The 20,750-nt window shown below is 40.4% G+C and overlaps 1 protein-coding gene across 8 annotated transcripts in view; it reads right to left on the reverse strand.

Annotated features, from left to right (window-relative positions):
• Nucleotides 1-20,750, reverse strand: part of SCFD1 (sec1 family domain containing 1) — a 417,399-nt gene that overhangs the window by 71,504 nt on the left and 325,145 nt on the right. For all 8 annotated transcript variants that reach the window (XM_029599000.1, XM_029598999.1, XM_029599003.1 and 5 more), the window contains one exon: nucleotides 4,198-4,251. In XM_029599000.1, coding sequence (XP_029454860.1) covers nucleotides 4,198-4,251 — 54 coding nt within the window. The remainder of the gene's footprint in view (nucleotides 1-4,197; nucleotides 4,252-20,750) is intronic.

Genomic DNA, 20,750 nt, shown 5'->3' on the forward strand with positions numbered 1-20,750 from the left:
ATGCCTTTATATCACTCTGTGGTGACATATTGTGTGTAATTTTGGTCACTGCATCTCAAAAAATATAAAGCTGAACTAGAAAATAGCTCATATGCATGTAAATGCTATTTTTATGAAAGGAACCTCTTTGAAAAGTCTCCTTATACATTTAAAAATAAAAAGTATGTGCTTAAGTCCAAACCCCTCTCCAACTCTGTCCTCAAGAACATCTCTACTCAGTCCAGGTAAACTTACACATGAAAATGACTTGGGCGCACAAGTTTACCCTACCCTACTAGCAACGGTAACATGGAATAGACTTAGTTTTTGGGTACTTGCCAGGTTCTTATGGCCTGGATTGGCCACTGTTGAAAACAGGATGCTGGGCTTGATGGACCCTTGGGTCTGACCCAGTATAGCATGTTCTTATGTTCTCAAATTGGGCGGGCAATTTAAAATATCGGCATTTCTTCAGGTAAAAACTGATGGAAATGCTTTTGAAAATTACCCTGCTTAATTCGTGATTAACATGTCATACTGGTATAATCTGAGGGAATGTCTACTCCCAAAGGGCTTACAATTTATCTATTGAACTGCATTAAATAAAAAATGTTTACATCAGCCTTCTAATTGCCAGTTAGAACGGATGTCTGTTCCAGTATGAGATGTAGCACCTCAACAACAAATCATGTTTCTTTTTCTATCCAAGGAATGTTAGTTCTGCAAAATGGGGCTCCTCTATAGGTTCTTTTTCCGACAGTTTCTACTAGTCTTCTATATAGTCCAAATTATTAAATTCTATTCATACCATTTGCCAAATCTATCCATTTGGAAGATATAACAAACAAACCACCACTTTGGTTAGACCAAAAACAACAATGACTATAGGTCTGCTGATAGTGGCATCAAAATATTGAATTAGTCTCATTACAGATATGTTATGCAAGTGTTAGAATGTCCATCTATCACTTAAAGGTGGTGAAAAAAGTACAGAGAAAAATAGTTAAAACAGAATAAACTTAAAGAATTGGTATATTGGGCAAAATGCTGCCAGGCTTCATCACCTCACAACTGCCCTTCTTTTTAGCTTATTCTCTTCATAATGGTTCAGACATGATATTGAGGTGTGTTTTCCTACTGTGAATCTGCGATACTGTACTTCCCATGAACTGGAAAATCTCTATGAGGGTGTAAATATCCCTTAAATTTAGAAAGCACAGCCAGCACCCCCTTCCACATGCCCTTTTCCTAGAAAAGTTACCAAGGGAAACACTTATGCGCTTTCTCTTATTTTATATCTACACTCTGCAGTCAAGGATGGAACAGAGTGCCCCCTTATGCATGAGGATCAGGAATACCTGGAGAAGAATCCCACTCTCTTAACCTTGGTAAACTAGGTTCGACCCCAAGGGCCTCTAAGAGGAAGAAAAGCTCTTCTTGTAGTAAGTCTTGATGATGAGAGGCTGCTAAAGTGCTTCTCAGAGGTTGATTTGGAGTACCATTGAATTGGTGTACTCTCCTCATGATTATGCTGAGAACCTGATTGCCCAACATCAATCAGAGATAATGACTTACTGAACACCTCAGCTTTCCCTATGCTTGTGAAGTTTTCCCCATACAAACAATGGAATCTGGGCTAGCTCTCCCTGATCCAAAGCCCCACAACAGGTCTTGGCTGAGCTGTGGGTTGTGGCTTTTGGGTCCTCTGCTACCTGGGATGGAGGGGAAACAAAAAGCATGCCCTCATGAGCCATTTTGCTGTGGGTGATTGGCTGGAGCAGCAGTGGAGGGTGCTTTATCAATGAACTACTGCTTCTTTAACCCTAATGCCAAAGAGACTCTCTCTGTATCATGGTATTTAAATCCTCATAGGTCGAGCAGACAGTACCAATTTAATACTACAGCACATCAACACTAGTAACTATACAGATGTACTGACATCTGAAGGGTTGACAGGAAGCTATAGAAACATTGAGCCCCTTCATTCACCTTCCTCCTAAGAGCACCCAGGGTATAAGAGTGGGTTCTAAACTTGTAGTCACTCTTGTAAGTGGATTTGATGCAGTGCAGAAAGGGAAAACCCCAGCACAGACCGGGAGGCAGGAGGGAAGGCCATGTCTTCATGGGCACTAGAGGTGAATCGATCACTTGGGCCTTTGGAGACTGATGCGATTCCTGGAATTGAGATGAGAAAGCTCTTCTCCCCACAGGAACGCTTGTGGGCAGGGGAGCATTCATGGCTGCCTCCAGAAAACCTGCTCTTCTGGCATTGTGTATAGACCCAATGTTGATGCTTCTTATTTCTTCCTGGTGCTTGGAAATGAGGGAGCAGGGGAATTGACACTACCCCATTGTTGATGCTTGGTGCAGCTCCTGGGTCTCTTGATGCTACAAAATATGGGAACATATCCATACAATAAAACCTACCTAGAGGACTACAGCTCCAAGATCTTTCACGGTTATACAGAGATGAACTGCAACATGCAGACTCCATGGAAAAGATGAGACTGAGGAGCCCTACATGGGATATCGAGGTGCAAACAGGGATACACATGCTCATCGGGGTATGCTCAAAGCTTCTAGATGTTTTGATATCAAATTTCCATGCAAGGCTTCATCTAATGTCACCCATGTGCTTGTCCTTGGAGGGAAAAGAAGAGGTATTCCTGGAGTGGAGTTTCAATTTAACTAGGTAATGTCACTATTCAATGCTACCTGGATAACGTTAATCAGCTATATTTGGTGTGGTGCAGAGTAGGTCTAAAATAACCTGGGTACATTTACCCGGTTAACTTTAAACCTAACTGGGTATATTTGGCAGGTTATATTTCCTGCTGAATACCCCAATTAAAGTTACTTGGGTACATTTACCCAAGTAACTTGCTGCTGCCCGCTCCATTCCCTATGGATCTCTTTATATCCATATCACAAGCAAATATAATTTAATTTATTTTCACTCTAAAAGAAAATAGCCATTTGCTTACTGAATTTTGTGATCTGGGTATTTATGCAACAAGTGAGAAAAATGAAAAACTAAAGTACTTTTGATTTTGAACTAGGTGTGTATAATCCTGCAGAATGGAAGCTTTTAAAAACTGCATATTGCTGAAATGTCAAACTGTGGTTGAAAATTGCAATATGTATGCAACATATCTTTTCTTGTTTAACTACAACGTTGCATTTGACATACAAGTATTTAACTTAAAACACATGCAACCAAGGTGTGAAGTTTTCATACTCAAATTATTTAGCATGACTCCTTAAAAGCATTGTTATAGCATATATTGTAAATACATTTTATTCTTAAAGCTGGAAATATTTGTTGAATTGTTAAATTAACAAGAGAATTAATTTAGTTTTAAAATTTGATTTCTAGCCCAATCACCTAGACATTTTAGATGAGGTACCGCATATACAACAGACAAAACACAAAGAGAAAATTACCAATATAATAAACAAATATAATATAAAAACATTACATATTGAGATCATCCTAAAAAAATCAAACCAAAAAAAATTCAAAAATAATATAATAAAAACAAATATTAAACATTTATGCATAAATTATAGATTTCCTAGATTCAGATTACATTATGATAGAAGCCTAAGTTAAGTCAGTACTAGTTATTGATAATATTAATTACTCAACACAATAAAAAAAACAATATAAGCAGAATAAAATAAAAAATAAAATAAAAAATTACCAGTATATGTATTTTGGTAGTGTTAGGATAGAAAATGAAATTGTTTTGTTTGAATTAAAGATGATTATAAATGCATATTATTAACAAAAAAGAAAAAAGGCAGAGCTTTTACGATAATGGTAAAAAAAAAATCTTATTTAAAAAGGTATTATGTTCTTTATAAACCATAGCTGGTTACTCATCAGAAAAATGTGAATATAAAAATACATATACAGTAGTAATCACAACAATAATCTTGGACAAGCCTGCAAGCTCTTACTGTTTAACTTCACGAAAAGTTGGAACTCTTAACTATAACCTGCCAAAAGGATAGCCATGTTTGTCTGTAATAGCATAAGCTTTTGATGTCAGGAGTTAACTCATCTTCAAAAGTTTGTCTCAATAAATGTTATTCTGTAAGATGCCATCAGCCTCCTCGCTTTCACCACAAATTTGTATCTTGTCTCAACATTTTGTTTAATAATACAGAAATATACAAGAACACTAAATGCTGCTTAAATATTCTTATACTCACTGGGTTGGATTTCATCTCCATAAGATTATCCAAGATACGAGTAACTGGAAGATTCTGTAGAGAAGATAAGATTATAAATGTTTTAGATTAACATGAAATTATCTGGTATCAAGAAAAAGCAACACCTTGTCAGGACTGGCATTAGGTAAAATTTGAACTGGGAACTGGTTGGGGAAACAGACCAGTGCTCTGGCCACTTGTCTAAAGCACAGAGATAGCTGAGGTGCAGAATAGAATGACCTTGATGCCAAGGCTGATAACCACACCCCTGAGAAAATTAATTGGGCTTTCGGTCTTGCAAAAGGATTGCTGGAAACAAGGAAGCTGTACCTGGCAGCTTGGAAGGTTACCTGACCCCACACCTGAAACAAGACTACCCTTGCACCAAGACATGGTGGTATTCTACTCTTAAACCAGAGTAAGTGGATTTGTTTGCTAATACTCAGACTGGATTTATTACCAGATTTGCCTACTACTGCTTGGTACTGCCAGACCAGTCCTGGGCTAGCTCTGAAACCTGCAGACTCCACAGCTTAGGGGAGGTCAGTGCCCCATAATCCTGGAACTCGAGGTTGCCTGAGCGGAACCTGACACACTGCTTTCTTATATACAACTAAATGGCTACTCTCCAAAGAACTGTCTTGACATAAGGCTACTGTAATTCTTGTCTGTTTCCAATTAACTCCACTAATAATCAATCAATTGCTTTTTATTCAATACTGTGAGAAATGTTTACAACTGGAGGTGGGTAGAAGAGTGATGGAATTCATATGGGATGGGGGCAACACTGGACCTGGTGCTTACCAATGGGGAGTGTTTTTGAAGTTGTAGTGAATGATCATCTGGGATATAGTGATCATCGGATGGTGTGGTTCAGTATTAGAGTGCAGGCAATGAAGATTCATTCAAAGCCAAGGATCCTAGACTTTAGGAGAACTAATGTTATTAAAATGGAGGAATATCTCAAGGAGTCATTAGCTGGATGGAAAAATCTAGGGGAAGCAGAAGAGCAGTGCACAAAACTGAAAGGCAATATTGTAAGAACAGCTAACCTTTTTGTTAGGAAAGTAAATAAAGAAAAGAGGAAAAAGAGGCTGCTATGGATTTATAAAGAAGTAGCTGAAATGGTAAAGGAAAAAAGGCTATTGTTCATAAACTATAAAAGACTGCAGAAAAAGGAAGACAGGCAACAATATCTGGAAAAACTGGGAACATAGGAATGCAAAGATATAAATGGAAGAAAAAACAGCAGATAAAGTAAAACAGAAGAGGGGAAGGAACAAGACATTTTTCTAAATTTCGATTTGTGATAGGAAGAAGTACAAAAATGGCACTATGAGGCTCAGAGGTGAAGGCATGGAATATGCAGATGTTGACAAGAAAAAGTGAAATTGATTAACAAATATTTCTGTTCAGTGTGAAAGGGCCAGGAACAGGAGCACATAAAACAAACAGATGTAGGACAGGAAGTGAAGGAAACCTCAGTGGATTTTTAGAAAAGTAAGTTCATGAGGAACTAGCTAAACAAAGTAGATAAAGTGATGCAGGCAGATGGGATACATCCAAGGGTATTAAGAGAAATTCTGCAGCTCTACTGGCTGACATTTTCAATGCTTCTTTAGAGTCAGCAGTAGTTCTGGAGGACTGGAGACAGGTGGATGTGATTCCTCTTCACAAAAGTGAAGTAAGGAGTTAGTGTTGCAGTTGGAGACTGCTGGCGAGATAGTGGACCCTTGGGCTGGCCTACCTAGGGTGACAGGGTAGGCCAGGAGGCGGAGCTACAGGCAGGTGGTGTTCACCCGGGAACCAGGAACCCCCCAGGAGGAGCCCATAGGGCACTGGGACCTCGGGGCTAGGAACAGAGGCTGAAAGTCCAGGGGCTTGAGATAGGCTAGACCGGGACCAGAGCAAACAGGAAGGATAGGAAGTCCAAGGTACCTGGGAAGCAGGAGACCGGCTGTACAGGGCCGAGGGCCGGCTGAAGGCAGGGCAGCGGGCGGCAGCGGAGTCTGTAGCAAACCGGGGCTGAAGCAGGCTGTAGGCTGAAGCAGGCTGTAGACTGAAGCGGAGTCGATAGCGAACTGGAGGCTGAAGCAGGCAGCAGGCAGAAGCAGAGTCAGAGGCAGGCAGCAGGCTGAAGCGGAGTCAGAGGCAAACCGGAGTCAGAGGCAGGCGGCAGGCAGAAGCGGAGTCAGAGGCAAACCGGAGTCAGAGGCAGGCAGCAGGCTGAAGCGGAGTCAGAGGCAAACCGTGGTCAGAAGCAGGCAGCAGGCTGAAGCGGAGTCAGAGGCAAACCGTGGTCAGAAGCAGGAAACGTGGAGATCACCAGGAACGCAACTAAGAACAACTATGGAGTTGTGAACCTCGTTGCAAGATGATGAGAGAGAGTTTGGACGCCGGTTATATCGGGGCCCGGGCGTGACGTCAGCAGCACGGGCGGGGCCAGGCTTCCGGGGGTTGAGCGCTCAAGATGGGCGTCCTCGCGCGCGAGACTGACGAGAAGCAGGCACGTAATGGCGGCCGCCACGTGGAGTGAGAGAAGCCCCCGGGGTCCAGAGCAGGCGGAATGCGGCGATTCCTGAAACGGAGGTAGGCTGGTTTGAGCCCAGAGCGGAGGGAAGCAGTAGAGACCGCAACAGTTAGTCTGACCTCTGAGGTGAGCAAATTAAAGTAAATGCTACTAAAACAGAGGATAATGCAGTTTTTGGAATCCAATTGATAACAAGATGAGGCAGCATGGTTTTACCAGAGGTAGGTCTTGTCAGACAAATCTGATCAATTTCTTTGATTGGGTCACTAAGGGATAGTGCTAGATGTAGTGTACTTGGATTTCAGAAAGGCCTTTGGCATGGTTCAGCAATGGAGATTTATAAAAATATTAAGTGCTCTTGGCATGCATCCTAAAGTGACTGACTGGGTTAGAAACTGGTTGAATAGGAGGCAACAAAGGGTAGTGGTAAATGGAGTATGAAAGACACAAGGAGGAATCTAGCGAAGCTCAAGAAATTGTCTAGAGTCTGGCTGCTAAGATTTAATCCTAAAAAATAAAGTCATGCATATGGGTTGCAAAAACCCAAGGGAATGGTATAATATAGAGGGTGAAATTCTTCTAAGTGCAAAGCAAGCATGGAATCTGGAGGTGATAATCTTAAAGTGGCCAAATAAGTGGAGGGGACAACAAAAAACCAGATGCTTAAATGCATAGGAAGAGGAATGGGCAACAGAAAATAAAAGAGGTGATATTGCCTCTGTATAGATCCATGGTGAGATCTCATTTGGAGTACTGTATATAGTTCTGGAGATTGTACCTTCAAAAAGATATAAACTGGTTGGAGTCGGTCCACAGGGTGGCTACTAAAATGGTCAGTGGTCAGACTTAAAGATCTAAACATATATACCCTAGAGGAAAGGCAGGATAGAGGAGATATATTAGACACATTTAAATACCTCCAAGGTTTCCATACACAGGAGGTAGGCCTCTGTCAAAGGAAAATAGGCTCTAGAACAAGGGGCAGACTCTGGAGTAACTAAGAAAATATTTCTTTTCAGAAAGAGTAGTGGATGCATGGAACAGCCTCCCTTGGGAAGTGGTAGAGACAAGTACAGTATCTGAAAACATGGCATAAACAGAGGATCTCTGAGGGAATGGTAGGGACTGTAAAGATTAATATTTGGTGTGGAAGGGCAGACACCTCAAAAATTGTGGAACGAAGCACAAGGCACACAAATGTCTTCAGAAAAGGCTAATGGGTGCTGCGGGAAATAAGTCAATTGGTTTGATAAACTTCAATAGCGACTAAGTAATATTCTTGAGATAACTTATTTTTGAAGTTTAATCCAAATCACACTGAATACACATCAAGTCCAAAATGAAGGTTAGAATACAGCTCTGTCCCTCGACATGGGTCCGTGTTCTTTCTGAAGCTGCATCAGAAGGAAAAATTGAGCAATTATCATGGTTAAACATTCATGCTGAAAAGCGGCTGAAGTCAAACAAATTTTGGTTGAAGAAATACGTTTACATAGGGTAGTGGATTACACTCATCAGACTTCAAAAATAAAAGTTATATTTCAAGAATAATACTTGGTTGCTACTGGAGTTTACCAGACCAATCGACTATTTCTTGCAGCACACATTCATCTTTTCTTGTGGATGGGCAGATTACATAAACTGTAATCATGCTACCCTGTTTCTAGATGGTCTTTCCTCCATTTTCCCCCTTATAAGAACAAAGAAGGCTAATTATTTAGCTTTGAGCAGTGCACAGTATCACTACTGCCACAGATGAACACAGAGATAAAAACAGAGCCCGGGGAATACAAAGATAAAAACAGAGCCTGGGGGAACACTCCTCCAACAGACAAAAACTAATTTTCAATCTAAAGCAACCATATATAAAATTGTGGATTAAATATAAAAAAAAAAAAAAGAATATATTTGTCCATGCATATGGGGAAATTTTAATAGCCTGTAATACTAGAAATTAAGCACACATTTTAGGACATGAATAACTTGTAGCATTTGCAAAGGAAAACTACGGCTAGTTTACCTTTGGAAATTCAGAAACTTTTTCTTAGAGGTGTTTGTTTTGCCTACAATAACACTTCACTATTTCTAAGTTGTGTGTATACAATAAAGTGCAAACTTTGTTAAAGCAAATCTGCAGCTGCATCTCGCATTAAGAATTTTAACTGCAGACAGTACCTTTCTACATACCTGCTAGGCTGCCAATTTCTCATATTTCTAGATCTGTAGCCATTCCTCCTATAACCAACACCCGATAAACAGATTAACTGGTGAGAACTCCTTTTCAATCAATTATCTTTAGCAACCAAGTTCAACCGTGCAAAGACAGCACACTCTGAATGGGTCAACAGTTTAGATAAAATGTTTACTGTTGAGTTGCTTCTGTACCAAACTGCTTATGGATTCAGGAAACTACTCTAGCCAACTGAAGTATTTGATGTTCAGATGTATGTATAAATTTCCTTGGTGATAATAGCCAACACAAATAGGAGAACAAGCCAGGAAGCATATTTGGAAAACTTTAAAGAAGCACCAACCATGCTCAGTCCACACGTCTCTCCTCTTCAAACAAATATGAATGCTGTGTTACAATACATAATGGCTGCCATTTCTTACAATTTTATTAATTAAATACCCATTCTAATAAAAATTCTCACTAGATGTCTACATCTAGGAAGGCTAAGTAGGTTGGGGTCCCTCATCAGACATGCCCATTTAATTCAGCAATATAAGTTAGCTTGTTCAACAGCACTTTCCCTCAATTTTCTACTGAGAGGAAGGTACCAAGGAGGCCACCATAATTAATTTCCTGTTGGTACCTACCTCTTTGTTCTCCTTTCATTTTCTTTCTCCTGGAGGGGGCTTATTTTGCAAAGATAACTAAATATGTTATCTTCCCGATCCTGATGAGGTCTACCAGTAATCCTCTCAGGAAAAACCTTGATTGGACTGCCATCCAGTGAGCTCTGGATACAGCAAATACCAACTGTCAGTCAGCTGAGTCTTTAAATGATATAGTCAAATTTGTATGACTGACAGTTGGTATTTGCTGTATCCAGAGCTCACTGGATGATAGTAAGAGCCAGGAGTCATGCAAACTGGAGCTAGAGAAGTGTAGATGGTCAAGCTTGTACTTATGACAGCTGGAAGATATTCTGATCTGTAGCTAGGAAGGCATCCTGATAAAGCAATGCTTTTTCTTTAACTCTGTAGGCAATATAAGGGTATATATAGCCAGGAGGAGACTGCCTGCTTCCCCTCTCCAGGAGATACCGGCCGTGCTATGGAAACTTACCACTTATTACCTTATATGCAATCCGAAAAGTCTAAGAAAGGACACCTCAGAATCAGACTGTTTATTTCCAGACATTTCAGATTTACCACTTAGAACAAAATAACATCTTATGCTAGGCAAGAAACTTATAATAAACCCTTAGCATAGAATACTTCTGATAATTAGCTTAGCAGATATGAATAAATAAGACATATAACATATCACCTTGGCTGCAAATTGCTCATACTTTAAAACACTCCTAACTTGTTAGCCCATAGACAATATGCCAGGAATTAACCCCTTCTCAATACTTTGAAGATCCCTGGTCTCTGAACTGTGAGGGAGGTGACTGTCTTTGCTGAATGCAGCCTCTGTCTCTGAAGCAGCTGTGGGTCTTGCCTCTGAAGGAAGGCAGAGGACTTGTCTAGTTCCTTGGGAAGACCCTGGCAAGTTTGACTCTGGATCCAATAACAGGGCAGGCGAGCACTTCCATACAGCACTTCATAAGAACATAAGAAATTGCCATGCTGGTCCAGAGCAAGGGTCCATCAAGTCCAGCATTCTGTTTCCAACAGAGGCCAAACCAGGCCACAAGAAACTGGCAATTACCCAAACCCTAAGAAGATCCCATGCTACTGATGCAATTAATAGCAGTGGCTATTCCCTAAGTAAACTTGATTAATAGCAGTTAATGGACTTCTCCTCCAAGAACTTATCCAAACCTTTTCTGAACCCAGCTACACTAACTGCACTAACAACATACTCTGGCAACAAATTCCAGAGCTTTATTGTGCATTGAATGAAAAAGAATTTTCTCCGATTTGTCTTAAATGTGCTACTTGCTAACTTCATGGAATGCCCCATGGTCCTTCTATTATTCAAAAGTGCAAATAACTGATTCACTTCTACTTGTTCAAGACCTCTCATGATCTTAAAGACCTCTATCATATCCCCCCTCAGCCGTCTCTTCTCCAAGCTGAACAGCCCTAACCTCTTCAGCCTTTCCTCATAGGGGAGCTGTTCCATCCCCTTTATCATTTTGGTTGCCCTTCTCTGTACCTTCTCCATCACAACTATATCTTTTTTGAGATGCGGCGACCAGAATTGTACACAGAATTCAAGGTGCGGTCTCACCATGGAGCGATAGAGACATTATGACATTTTCCGTTTTATTAACCATTCCCTTCCTAATAATTCTTAATATTCTGTTTGCTTTTTTGACTGATGTAGCACACTGAGCCGACGATTTTAAAATATTATCCACTATGATGCCTACATCTTTTTCCTGGGTGGTAGCTCCTAATATGGAACCTAACATTGTGTAACTACAGCAAGGGTTATTTTTCCCTATATGCAACACCTTACCTTTGTCCACATTAAATTTCATCTGCCATTTGGATGCCCAATCTTCCAGTCTTGCAAGGTCCTCCTGTAATGTATCACAATTCGCTTGTGATTTAACTACTCTGAATAATTTTGTATCATCCGCAAATTTGATAACCTCACTCGTGTTCCTTTCTAGATCATTTATATATATATCGAAATGCACGGGTCCAAGTACAGATCCCTGAGGCACTCCACTGTTTACCCTTTTCCACTGAGAAAATTGACCATTTTATCCTACTCTCTGTTTCCTGTCTTTTAACCAGTTTGTAATCCACGAAAGGACATCGCCTCCTATCTCATGACTTTTTAGTTTTCTTAGAAGCCTCTCATAAGGGACTTTGTCAAACGCCTTCTGAAACTACTAGTTGACCTTTATCCACATGTTTATTAACCCCTTCAAAAAAATGAAGCAGATTAGTTAGTCAAGACTTCCCTTGGGTAAATCCATGTTGACTGTTTTCCATTAAACCATGTCTTTCTATATGCTCTACGATTTTGATCTTGAGAATAGTTTCCACTATTTCTCCCGGCACTGAAGTCAGGCTCACTGGTCTATAGTTACCCGGATTGCCCCTGGAGTCTTTTTTAAATATTGGGGTTACATTGGCCACCCTCCAGTCTTCAGGTACAGTGGATGATTTTAATGATAGGTTACAAATTTTAACTAATAGATCAGAAATTTGATTTTTGAGTTCCTTCAGTACCCTAGGATGCATACCATCCAGTCCAGGTGATTTGCTACTCTTTAGTTTGTCAATCTGGCCTACTACATCTTCGAGGTTCACAGTGATTTCTTTCAGTTTGTCTGACTCATCACTCCTGAAAACCATCTCCAGAACTGGTATCTCCCCAACATCCTCATTAGTAAATATGGAAGCAAAGAATTCATTTAGTCTTTCTGCAATGGCCTTATCTTCCCTAAGAGCCCCTTTAACCCCTCATTCATCTAATAGTCCAACCGACTCCCTCACAGGTTTCTTGCTTCGGATATATTTTTAAAAGTTTTTATTATGAGTTTTTGGCTCTATGGCCAACTTCATTTCAAATTCTCTCTTCGCCTGTCTTATCAATGTTTTACACTTAACTTGACAATGCTTATGTTTCATCCTATTTTTTTCAGATGGATCCTTCTTCCAATTTGTGAAGGAAGTTTTTTGGCTAAAATAGCCTCTTTCACCTCACCTTTTAATCATGATGGTAATTGTTTTGCCTTCCTTCCACCTTTCTTAATGTGTGGAATACATATGGACTGCACCTCTAGGATTGTATTTTTAAACAATATCCATGCCTGTTGAACACTTTTAACCTTCGCAGCTGTATCTTTCAGTTTTTTTCTATTTTCCTCATTTTATCAAAGTTTCCCTTTTGAAAGTTTAGTGTTAGAGCTGCAGATTTACTTATTGTCCCCCTTCCAGTAATTAGTTTAAATTTGATCTTGTTATGATCACTGTTGCCAAGTGGCCCCATCACTGTTACCTCTCTCACCAAATCCTGCGTTCCACTAAGAATTAAATCTAAAATAGCTCCCTCTCTTGTTGGTTCCTGAACCAATTGCTCCATGAAGCAGTCATTTATTACATCCAGGAACTTTATGTCTCTAGCAAGTCTTGATGTTACATTTACCCAGTCAATATTGGGGTAATTGAAATCTCAATCACAAATGAGTGGGAACACAATAATAAATTTTAAATATCCTAGATGAAGGTGTCAGCAAGCCTGTCATTGTTTTTTACCGAAACCAACCAGTCTTCTCAATCATCCACCTTCAACAGTATTTTATTTCATATATATTTTTTGTAATTTTCTGATGTATTTTTTGAATTAAAATTTAAATGTAACCACAGTCCAGGAATTTTTTAAGCGTCCTACACGGCCGTGTTTCACACAAGCCGTGCTTCTTCAGGGGCATTTAAACAGATCCTTTATCGTACCAATTTCATCTGGACTGGCATCTCAACCGTCAAGATATATATATGAAATAAAATACTGTTGAAGGTGGATGACTGAGAAGACCGGTTGGTTTCGGTAGAAAACAATGACAGGCTTGCTGACACCTTCATCTAGGCTATTTAAAATTTATTATTGTGTTCCCACTCATTTGTGATTGAGATTTCAATTACCCCAATATTGACTGGGTAAATGTAACATCAAGACTTGCTAGAGACATAAAGTTTATTATTGTGTTCCCACTCATTTGTGATTGATATACTCTAGCTTGGGTAGCCTTCCTGACTCCTTTGATTGGTGTGGTAATTGAAATCTCCCATTATTATTGCACTGCCAAATTGGTTAGCTTCCCTGATTTCTCTTAGCATTTCATAATCTGTCTGACTATTTTGTCCAGATGGATGGTAATATACTCCTATCACTATACTCTTACCCAACACACATGGGATTTCTACCATGATGACATCGCGAAAGAGAGAGACCACGCCCCCTCCCACAACATCACGGAGACCTTCGTCGGCGGTTGAGGGGCGCCTTGCTGCCGGGCGCGGGCGAGCTGGGAGGCCCATTTACATCTAGGGCCCCCGCAGTAACTTTAATTTCCATCATCAAAAGTTAAAAAAAAAGAAAAGGAACTGAGAGGAAACTATAACATCGGGAGGTGAGATGACATCGCGAGAGAGAGAGACCACGCCCCCTCCCACGACGTCATGGAGACCTTCGTCGGCGGTTGAGGGGCGCCTTGCCGCCGGGCGCGGGCAAGCGGGGAGGCCCATTTACATCTAGGGCCCCCGCAGTAACTAGTTTCCATCATCAAAAGTTAAAAAAAAAGAAAAGGAACTGAGAAGAAACTATAACATCGGGAGGTGAGATGACATCGCGAGAGAGAGAGACCACGCTCCCTCCCACGACGTCACGGAGACCTTCGTCGGCGGTTGAAAAGCGCCTCACCACCCGGCGCCGCGCGATGAAGGGGTGCGACAAAGGGGTTTTCCCCTTTGTGCTCCCCTTCATGCAACCCTTGGTGCCTCATTTAATATATTTTTTTGTACATTTCTGTTATATAAACCTTTTCCAAGTTATGTACCCTTTTTAGTTTGTTAACAAGTTTAATTTGTAATTGTTCACTATATCAGACTATGGAATTATTCTCCAGCTGTTTTTTGTTCTATGTAAACCAGTATGATTTACATGTAATGTAAGAATGTCGGTATATTAAAAAAAAAAATCCAAAATAAATACATAAATAAATATAGATTCCACTGAGCATTTAGTCTCTTGTATGATCTTTATCCTGTTGGACTCTATACCCTCCCGGACATAAAGTGCCACACCCCCACCAAGTTGATCCTCCCTATCATTGAGATATAATTTGTACCCTGATATAGCACTGTCCCATTGGTTATCCTCCGTCCACCAAGTCTCTATGATGCTAATTATGTCAATCTCATCATTTGCTGCTATACACACACTTCGGGTTACTGGATCTGGTTGGTCAGCGCAGTTGAGAGTGGGGCAGGGAGCAGTGTTTCCGATGTCTTCACACTGATGAGTGGAATCTGGTGAGCTGCCGCCCCAAGCCCTTTTTTTCTCAGGGATTTTAAAAGACAGTGTACACATATTCAGAGGCTTAACGCATATTAATTTACTCACATGAGTCCAATTCTGATTGGGTCCTTCTTCATGTAGATTTCTTGAACCCCCCAGCTTGACCATCAGGCAGGTGCATGACAGAGAGCTGACCAGGTCTTGTGACAGGGCAGACCTGTCTGAGAAAGCCCCTTTTTGTGATTGGTGGGTCTCATCTCCAGGCAGAACTGAGTCATACTGACATCTAGATCTGTTTTTGCACTTACACATCTGAGCCCCCTTTTGAAGGGCTCAGCATGTAAGCACAGGCTTGCTTGTGTTTGCTGCTGTGTTTGCTAAAGCAAGACTCCTGTTGTTATCAACAGCCCATATAATTAGTGCCTCCTTGGCAATCAGATAATCAGTCACAATTTCAACTGGTTAGAAATTCAGCATTTCTGTGTCTCTCTGAAATACAGTCTACCTCTCCATGTCAGAGAATCCATTTTGTAGTATGTACAGTAGTAAACTTGGGGTTTTTATTCCTACAACTCTGCAGCAGCTCCCTAAGAATACTATACAATTTAGATGCCAAAGCCAAGGATTCATTTAATCTAATATTAGTGCCTTTGCCTAAAGTATCTAGATGTGGGAAAGAAAAAAAAATTGATAAGTAAACTGAGTCAGAGTCAAGCTAAGAAGTCTTGCTTGTGTCCAAAAGTTAAAAGTTTTTGCTTTAATCCAACAGGTGATGAGAATTTTCTGCCCGGGGTATCATTGAGATAAACTAGACTGGTATAAACTGGGGCATGTCCTTCAATCCAGCCAGACACTGTTACTTGAGGTACCAACTTTTTTTTTTCTTTATTTAAAGACACTATAAGACATAGATTTTTGAAACAAAGGATAGAGTGATAAACATAAAGCAAAAAGAAATGTAAAATCAATAAAAGTAGCGTCCCATTGAAAACATTACATTCCAGAATAAAACCACGACTTTATATAACAAATCCATAGCGGATCATAGCTACCAAGTCTCTTACTAAACAGATTTCCTCCATATCCAATATTTGCCCCAATCTGTGTCATATACCTTATTTTTTTAAGACCATGAGTAATTTTTTCCAGAATTACTATCTCTGCCACCACACCCCGCCAGTTACTCATAGATGGCACACTTTTCCAAAAATAAGCAATAGTAATCTGGGCAGCATGAAGGAGATGAGTGATCAGTAATTGACACTGCTTATCAATTTATTGAATCCCAACATGCTATCAAACATAAAGGTGATATTACTACAGTTATATCTAATATGATTTGTATATCTTGAAACACTTTATCCCAGAACTCCTGAACCACTGGACATTCCCATTACATATGAATATGATGCATGTTCCCCACATACTCTCCAACAAAAGGGCTTGAATTACTAAACAGAGAAAAATAATGGATATCTATATGTTTTGTGCAGTAAATTGTTCATTAACACTATTTTTAATACAGACTAACAGTTTAAGAGTGGCACCCCAGAAATCTCTCCAGTCATCTTCATCCAACTGAAGAGAGAAATTGAAATTCCACTTCTGTATCAAAGAAGAATCAATTTTAGTATTTTGAGACTGTTCTTGAAGATAAAGTTTAGAAGTGATTTTAGGCATGGAACTCTGCTGTGTAATAATCTTTTATAGGCCTGTTCATGAGCGTAAAACAGTTATGGCTCCCAGAGCTCTAAACAAGTCTCTATGCACTTGTAAATACATAGTGGGCCGGATTTTAAATGCCCTGCGCACATAAATCCGGCCGGATTTACGCGCGCCTATTTTGCATAGGCCGCCAGCACGCGCACAGCCCCGGGACGCGCGTAAGTCCCGGGGCTTCGTAAAAGGGGCGGGGAGGGGGCGTGTCCGGGGTCAGGGGGCGGTTCAGGGCGGGACCGGGGGCGTGGCGCCGGCCCGGGTGCGTGGTCGAGGCCTCCGGACCAGCCCCCGGGTCGGGTGATGGCATGCCAGCAGCCCACTGGCGTGCGCAGGATTTACGTCTGCTTTCAGCAGGTGTAAATATGCCAACAAAAGGTAGGGGGGAGGTTTAGATAGGGCCGGGGGGGTGGGTTAGGTAGGGGAAGGGAGGGGAAGGTGCGGGGGGGGGGGGGTGGGTGGAAAGAAAGTTCCCTCCGAGACCGCTCCGATTTCGGAGCAGCCTCGGAGGGAACAGGCAGTGTGCGCCGGGCTCGGCGCGCGCAGGTTGCACAAATGTGCACCCCCTTGCGCGCGCCGACCCCGGATTTTTGTTCGCGCTCACGCAAATTTATAAAATCTGCCTCCCTGTGTATGAGTTGGGATTCCATATTTCTCCTGTAAGCCCAATAAGGACCTGAAAACATTTCCCTGCTAAATATGGTCTAGGAATCTAGTGCCCTTTAGTGAACCAATTCCTCATATCTAGCTATATAGTTACTGAAGATAACTATGGATTACCCAACAAGGGAGAGATAGGAGAAAAACTCCGGTCTCCTCTGTACCATACCCCATATTTTATATATATGTGAAACAAGAGGGTGTAACAAACAGTCAAGAGATCATTGCTAATCCAGAGGGAAGTTCCAGCAACACTGGTAAACTATAACTGTCAACCTGGGCCTGCTCCAAATCCAACCTGAGGAATATCCTTGTTCAGAAACCAACCCTCACCCCCAATAAGTGGGCAGAGAGGTAATAAAAAAAATAAGTCAAAGACCATCAGATCCCCACAATTCCTAGGAAAATGTAAAGTACTCAATACAATACATGCAGGTCTCCTCCTCCAAAGAAAGGAAGAAATCGATCCCCTCACAGCCCTAAAAACTGTTTGTGGGACTATTCAGGGTAAGTACTGGAATAAATATAGTAGTCGTGGAAGAATCACCAGCTTTACCAAATATGCCTACCCAACAAGTGCAAAGGAAAATCAGTCCATTGGGAGAGATCCATCAGTACTTTTTTTTTTTTTTTTGGTCAAAGCAGGGTAGCTACCAGAAACAAATATCCTCAAATATTTCAAATCAGAATTAGCCTGCAAGAAACCCCACTGTGCCACTAAAGCTCAAACCTTAGGACCAATAGGGAGCCAAACAGATTAATTAATCTTGTAGCCTTGCAAGAACGCCATATTTATTCAGTAAAGAGGTTAGGATAGGAAGAGATTTATCTAAGTTTACGAGAAATAATAGATCATCATCCACATTCTATCATCATCCTGGATATTCTAAGGACATTTTATGCTCCTTAGAATATCCCGGGAATCCGTTATATCTTTACAATCTCAAATTTGTTGGGCCAGAGGTTCAAGAGCCAGGTCGAATAGTAACGGTGAGAGAGGGCATCCTTGTCTGGTCCCCTAAGTTATATTAAAGGGGATTGAAAGAAGATCATTACCTAATATTTGCGCCCTAGGGTTCTTATATAAAGTTGCGATGCAGTTTAAAAAGAATTGAGGGAAGCCAAACCTTCTGAGCACAGCAAACATAAAATTCCAGGAGATCCTATCAAATGCTTTATCAGCATCTAATGAAAGTACTAGTCCAGAAATCGTAAGTCTTTTAGCCAGTCGCACAATATATAAAAGTTGCCTTGTATTATTAGTGGAAAATCTTCCTTTAACAAACCCCGTTTGATCAAAATAAATTAAATATGGAATAATATTTTCCAAATGAAGTTGGAGAATTTTGGTTAACAGTTTAAAATCTGAATTAAGGAAAGAACTAGGTCTGTAGGAGCTACAATCCAAGGGATCCTTCCCTGGCTTGTGAATTAAAGTAATTGAGGCATCCAGTAAATTAATATATAACACACACAGGACAGGTGCCAGCTCATCCTGAAAATGTCTATAATCCAGCTGATAACCATCCAGCCCTGGGCTCTTGTTAAGGGATAAAGAGGTACTAGCTTTTTGATGAGGAAAGCCTGAGTGACAACAACAGCTTTTTCTGTAATGACTCCCTTGTTATGGAATGTGCTCTCAGTAAATTGAGGATGGAAGAGAATTATGCCCTATTTCAGAAAAAGTTGAAGACTTGGATTTTTCCAGATTCTTAGCATATTAGATTGAAAATGAACTGATGGGAAACACAGGTGTTTGAGTCAATATGGGTTTCATGGGAGAAGGACTAAGTAAAGTGGGGGTGTTTTCTATTTTTTGATGCGAGTTATTTTGGTGTTGGGGACAGGGGAAGAGGGTTTTAGTCTGATGAAATGGGGAGGATGTTGTTGATTTTTCTTGACCTCATAGATATTTTTGTGTTTTGTATCAGTTTACTTGGTTGTGTTTTTATGTTGTACTTTTATTGTATACCACCTTGAGTGATTTCTTGGGAAATCAGGGAGGCAGTAAATAAATTTGATAAACAAAACAAACACAAGCTTAGTTTAGCACAAAAAAAAAAAAAAAAAAGAATATCGTCCCCCCTTTAACAAACAGAAAAAAATCCTTCCATGTAGGACTGGAAGGATGACGAGATATAAATTACATAAGGATCAGTAAGGTAGCATGAATAGAAATGGCATCATATGAAGTTTCTAACAGATTCTGTCTGTTGTCAGTACTGTATTTATATCTCCCTCTTCTGGGCCGATATCCTGTCTAGATGTTGGTATATAGAGGTAGATTTTAAAAGCCTTGCACATGCAAACATGGCAACAATCGCATGTAAGTGGGCCATACGGGAACACGCAAATTTTAAATAGCTGGGATGGACGCACGTCCAGAAAAAGTAGGCAGAAAAGGGGCACAGCATGGGCATCCCAGAGGCAGGGCCAGCACTGGTGCATGTAACCCCTTAGTAGGAGTCGAGAGAGAGAGAGAGACTCTTTATAAGGCTCAGCCTGACACTCAATATATGGACCATTGTAAGGAGGAACTGATTCGGGGTGAGTTTTTGGGAGGTGGGTTGGGGGATGGTGTTACAGAAACATTCAGAGGTATTCATTTTAAAATTGACATTATTAAAGAATTTTAGACCATATAAGCGTTGAAAATTATAACAAGAGGAGTTGATTTGTACACTGCAGTCTCTGCTAGCTGCATTGTACAAATCAACTCCTTTAATAAATTCTTGTTACTTTCTTCAAAGCTCTCCCTAGCCCCCAAAGCATATGGTAATCGTCGAAACGTTGGCAGTATCAGGAGTCTCAGACAATGGGAATGGAATAATGGACTCTAAAGCAAACTACTAAACAGAAAATAAGTGATTCTTGCTGAGTATAAGCAGCACACTTCTGTGTCATAGTAAAATAAAGGGAGAGAACATTTTAACTGCTTATATGTGCAAAGAAAAAAAACACTAAAAAATTAATATTAACAGCTATTCCACAAAGGTACATGATTATATATGTGGTACAACAGTCTAAACAGTGGCGATCATCATTGTATATGTTACCAGAGACTGCCATTTAGATGTGAGAGCCCCTTTTTTGTTGGTTGGAATGCTAATGATTTGTCAAACAAATACAAATATGACATTTTACCATTCCAAGTTATTGTTGTCCCTAACAAGCGATCATAATATAGCATGTATTTGTCTCCAAAATGCCTGTAATTTATGGCATTCTGTAAACAGGTGCATTTTAACCCCCAATAAACGAGTGATATATATTCGATGAAGTACCTTAAACTGTATTTCTCTCAAATTTGATGGCTGGATATATCTATAAAGCACAGAAAAAGCTGCAAGAGTATCATGCTTATCTCACATTTCCTGCAACTGCTGGAAGGAATACAAACATGCCCATAGATTCATCAAAATGCTATAATTATGCTTGGACAGTGCCCACAATAAGAAAAAGGGGTGTGGCTATGATAAATTGAGAATTATCGCA

The sequence above is a fragment of the Rhinatrema bivittatum genome, chromosome 4, assembly GCF_901001135.1.
Source record: "Rhinatrema bivittatum chromosome 4, aRhiBiv1.1, whole genome shotgun sequence".
NCBI classification, from domain to species: Eukaryota; Metazoa; Chordata; class Amphibia; order Gymnophiona; family Rhinatrematidae; genus Rhinatrema; species Rhinatrema bivittatum.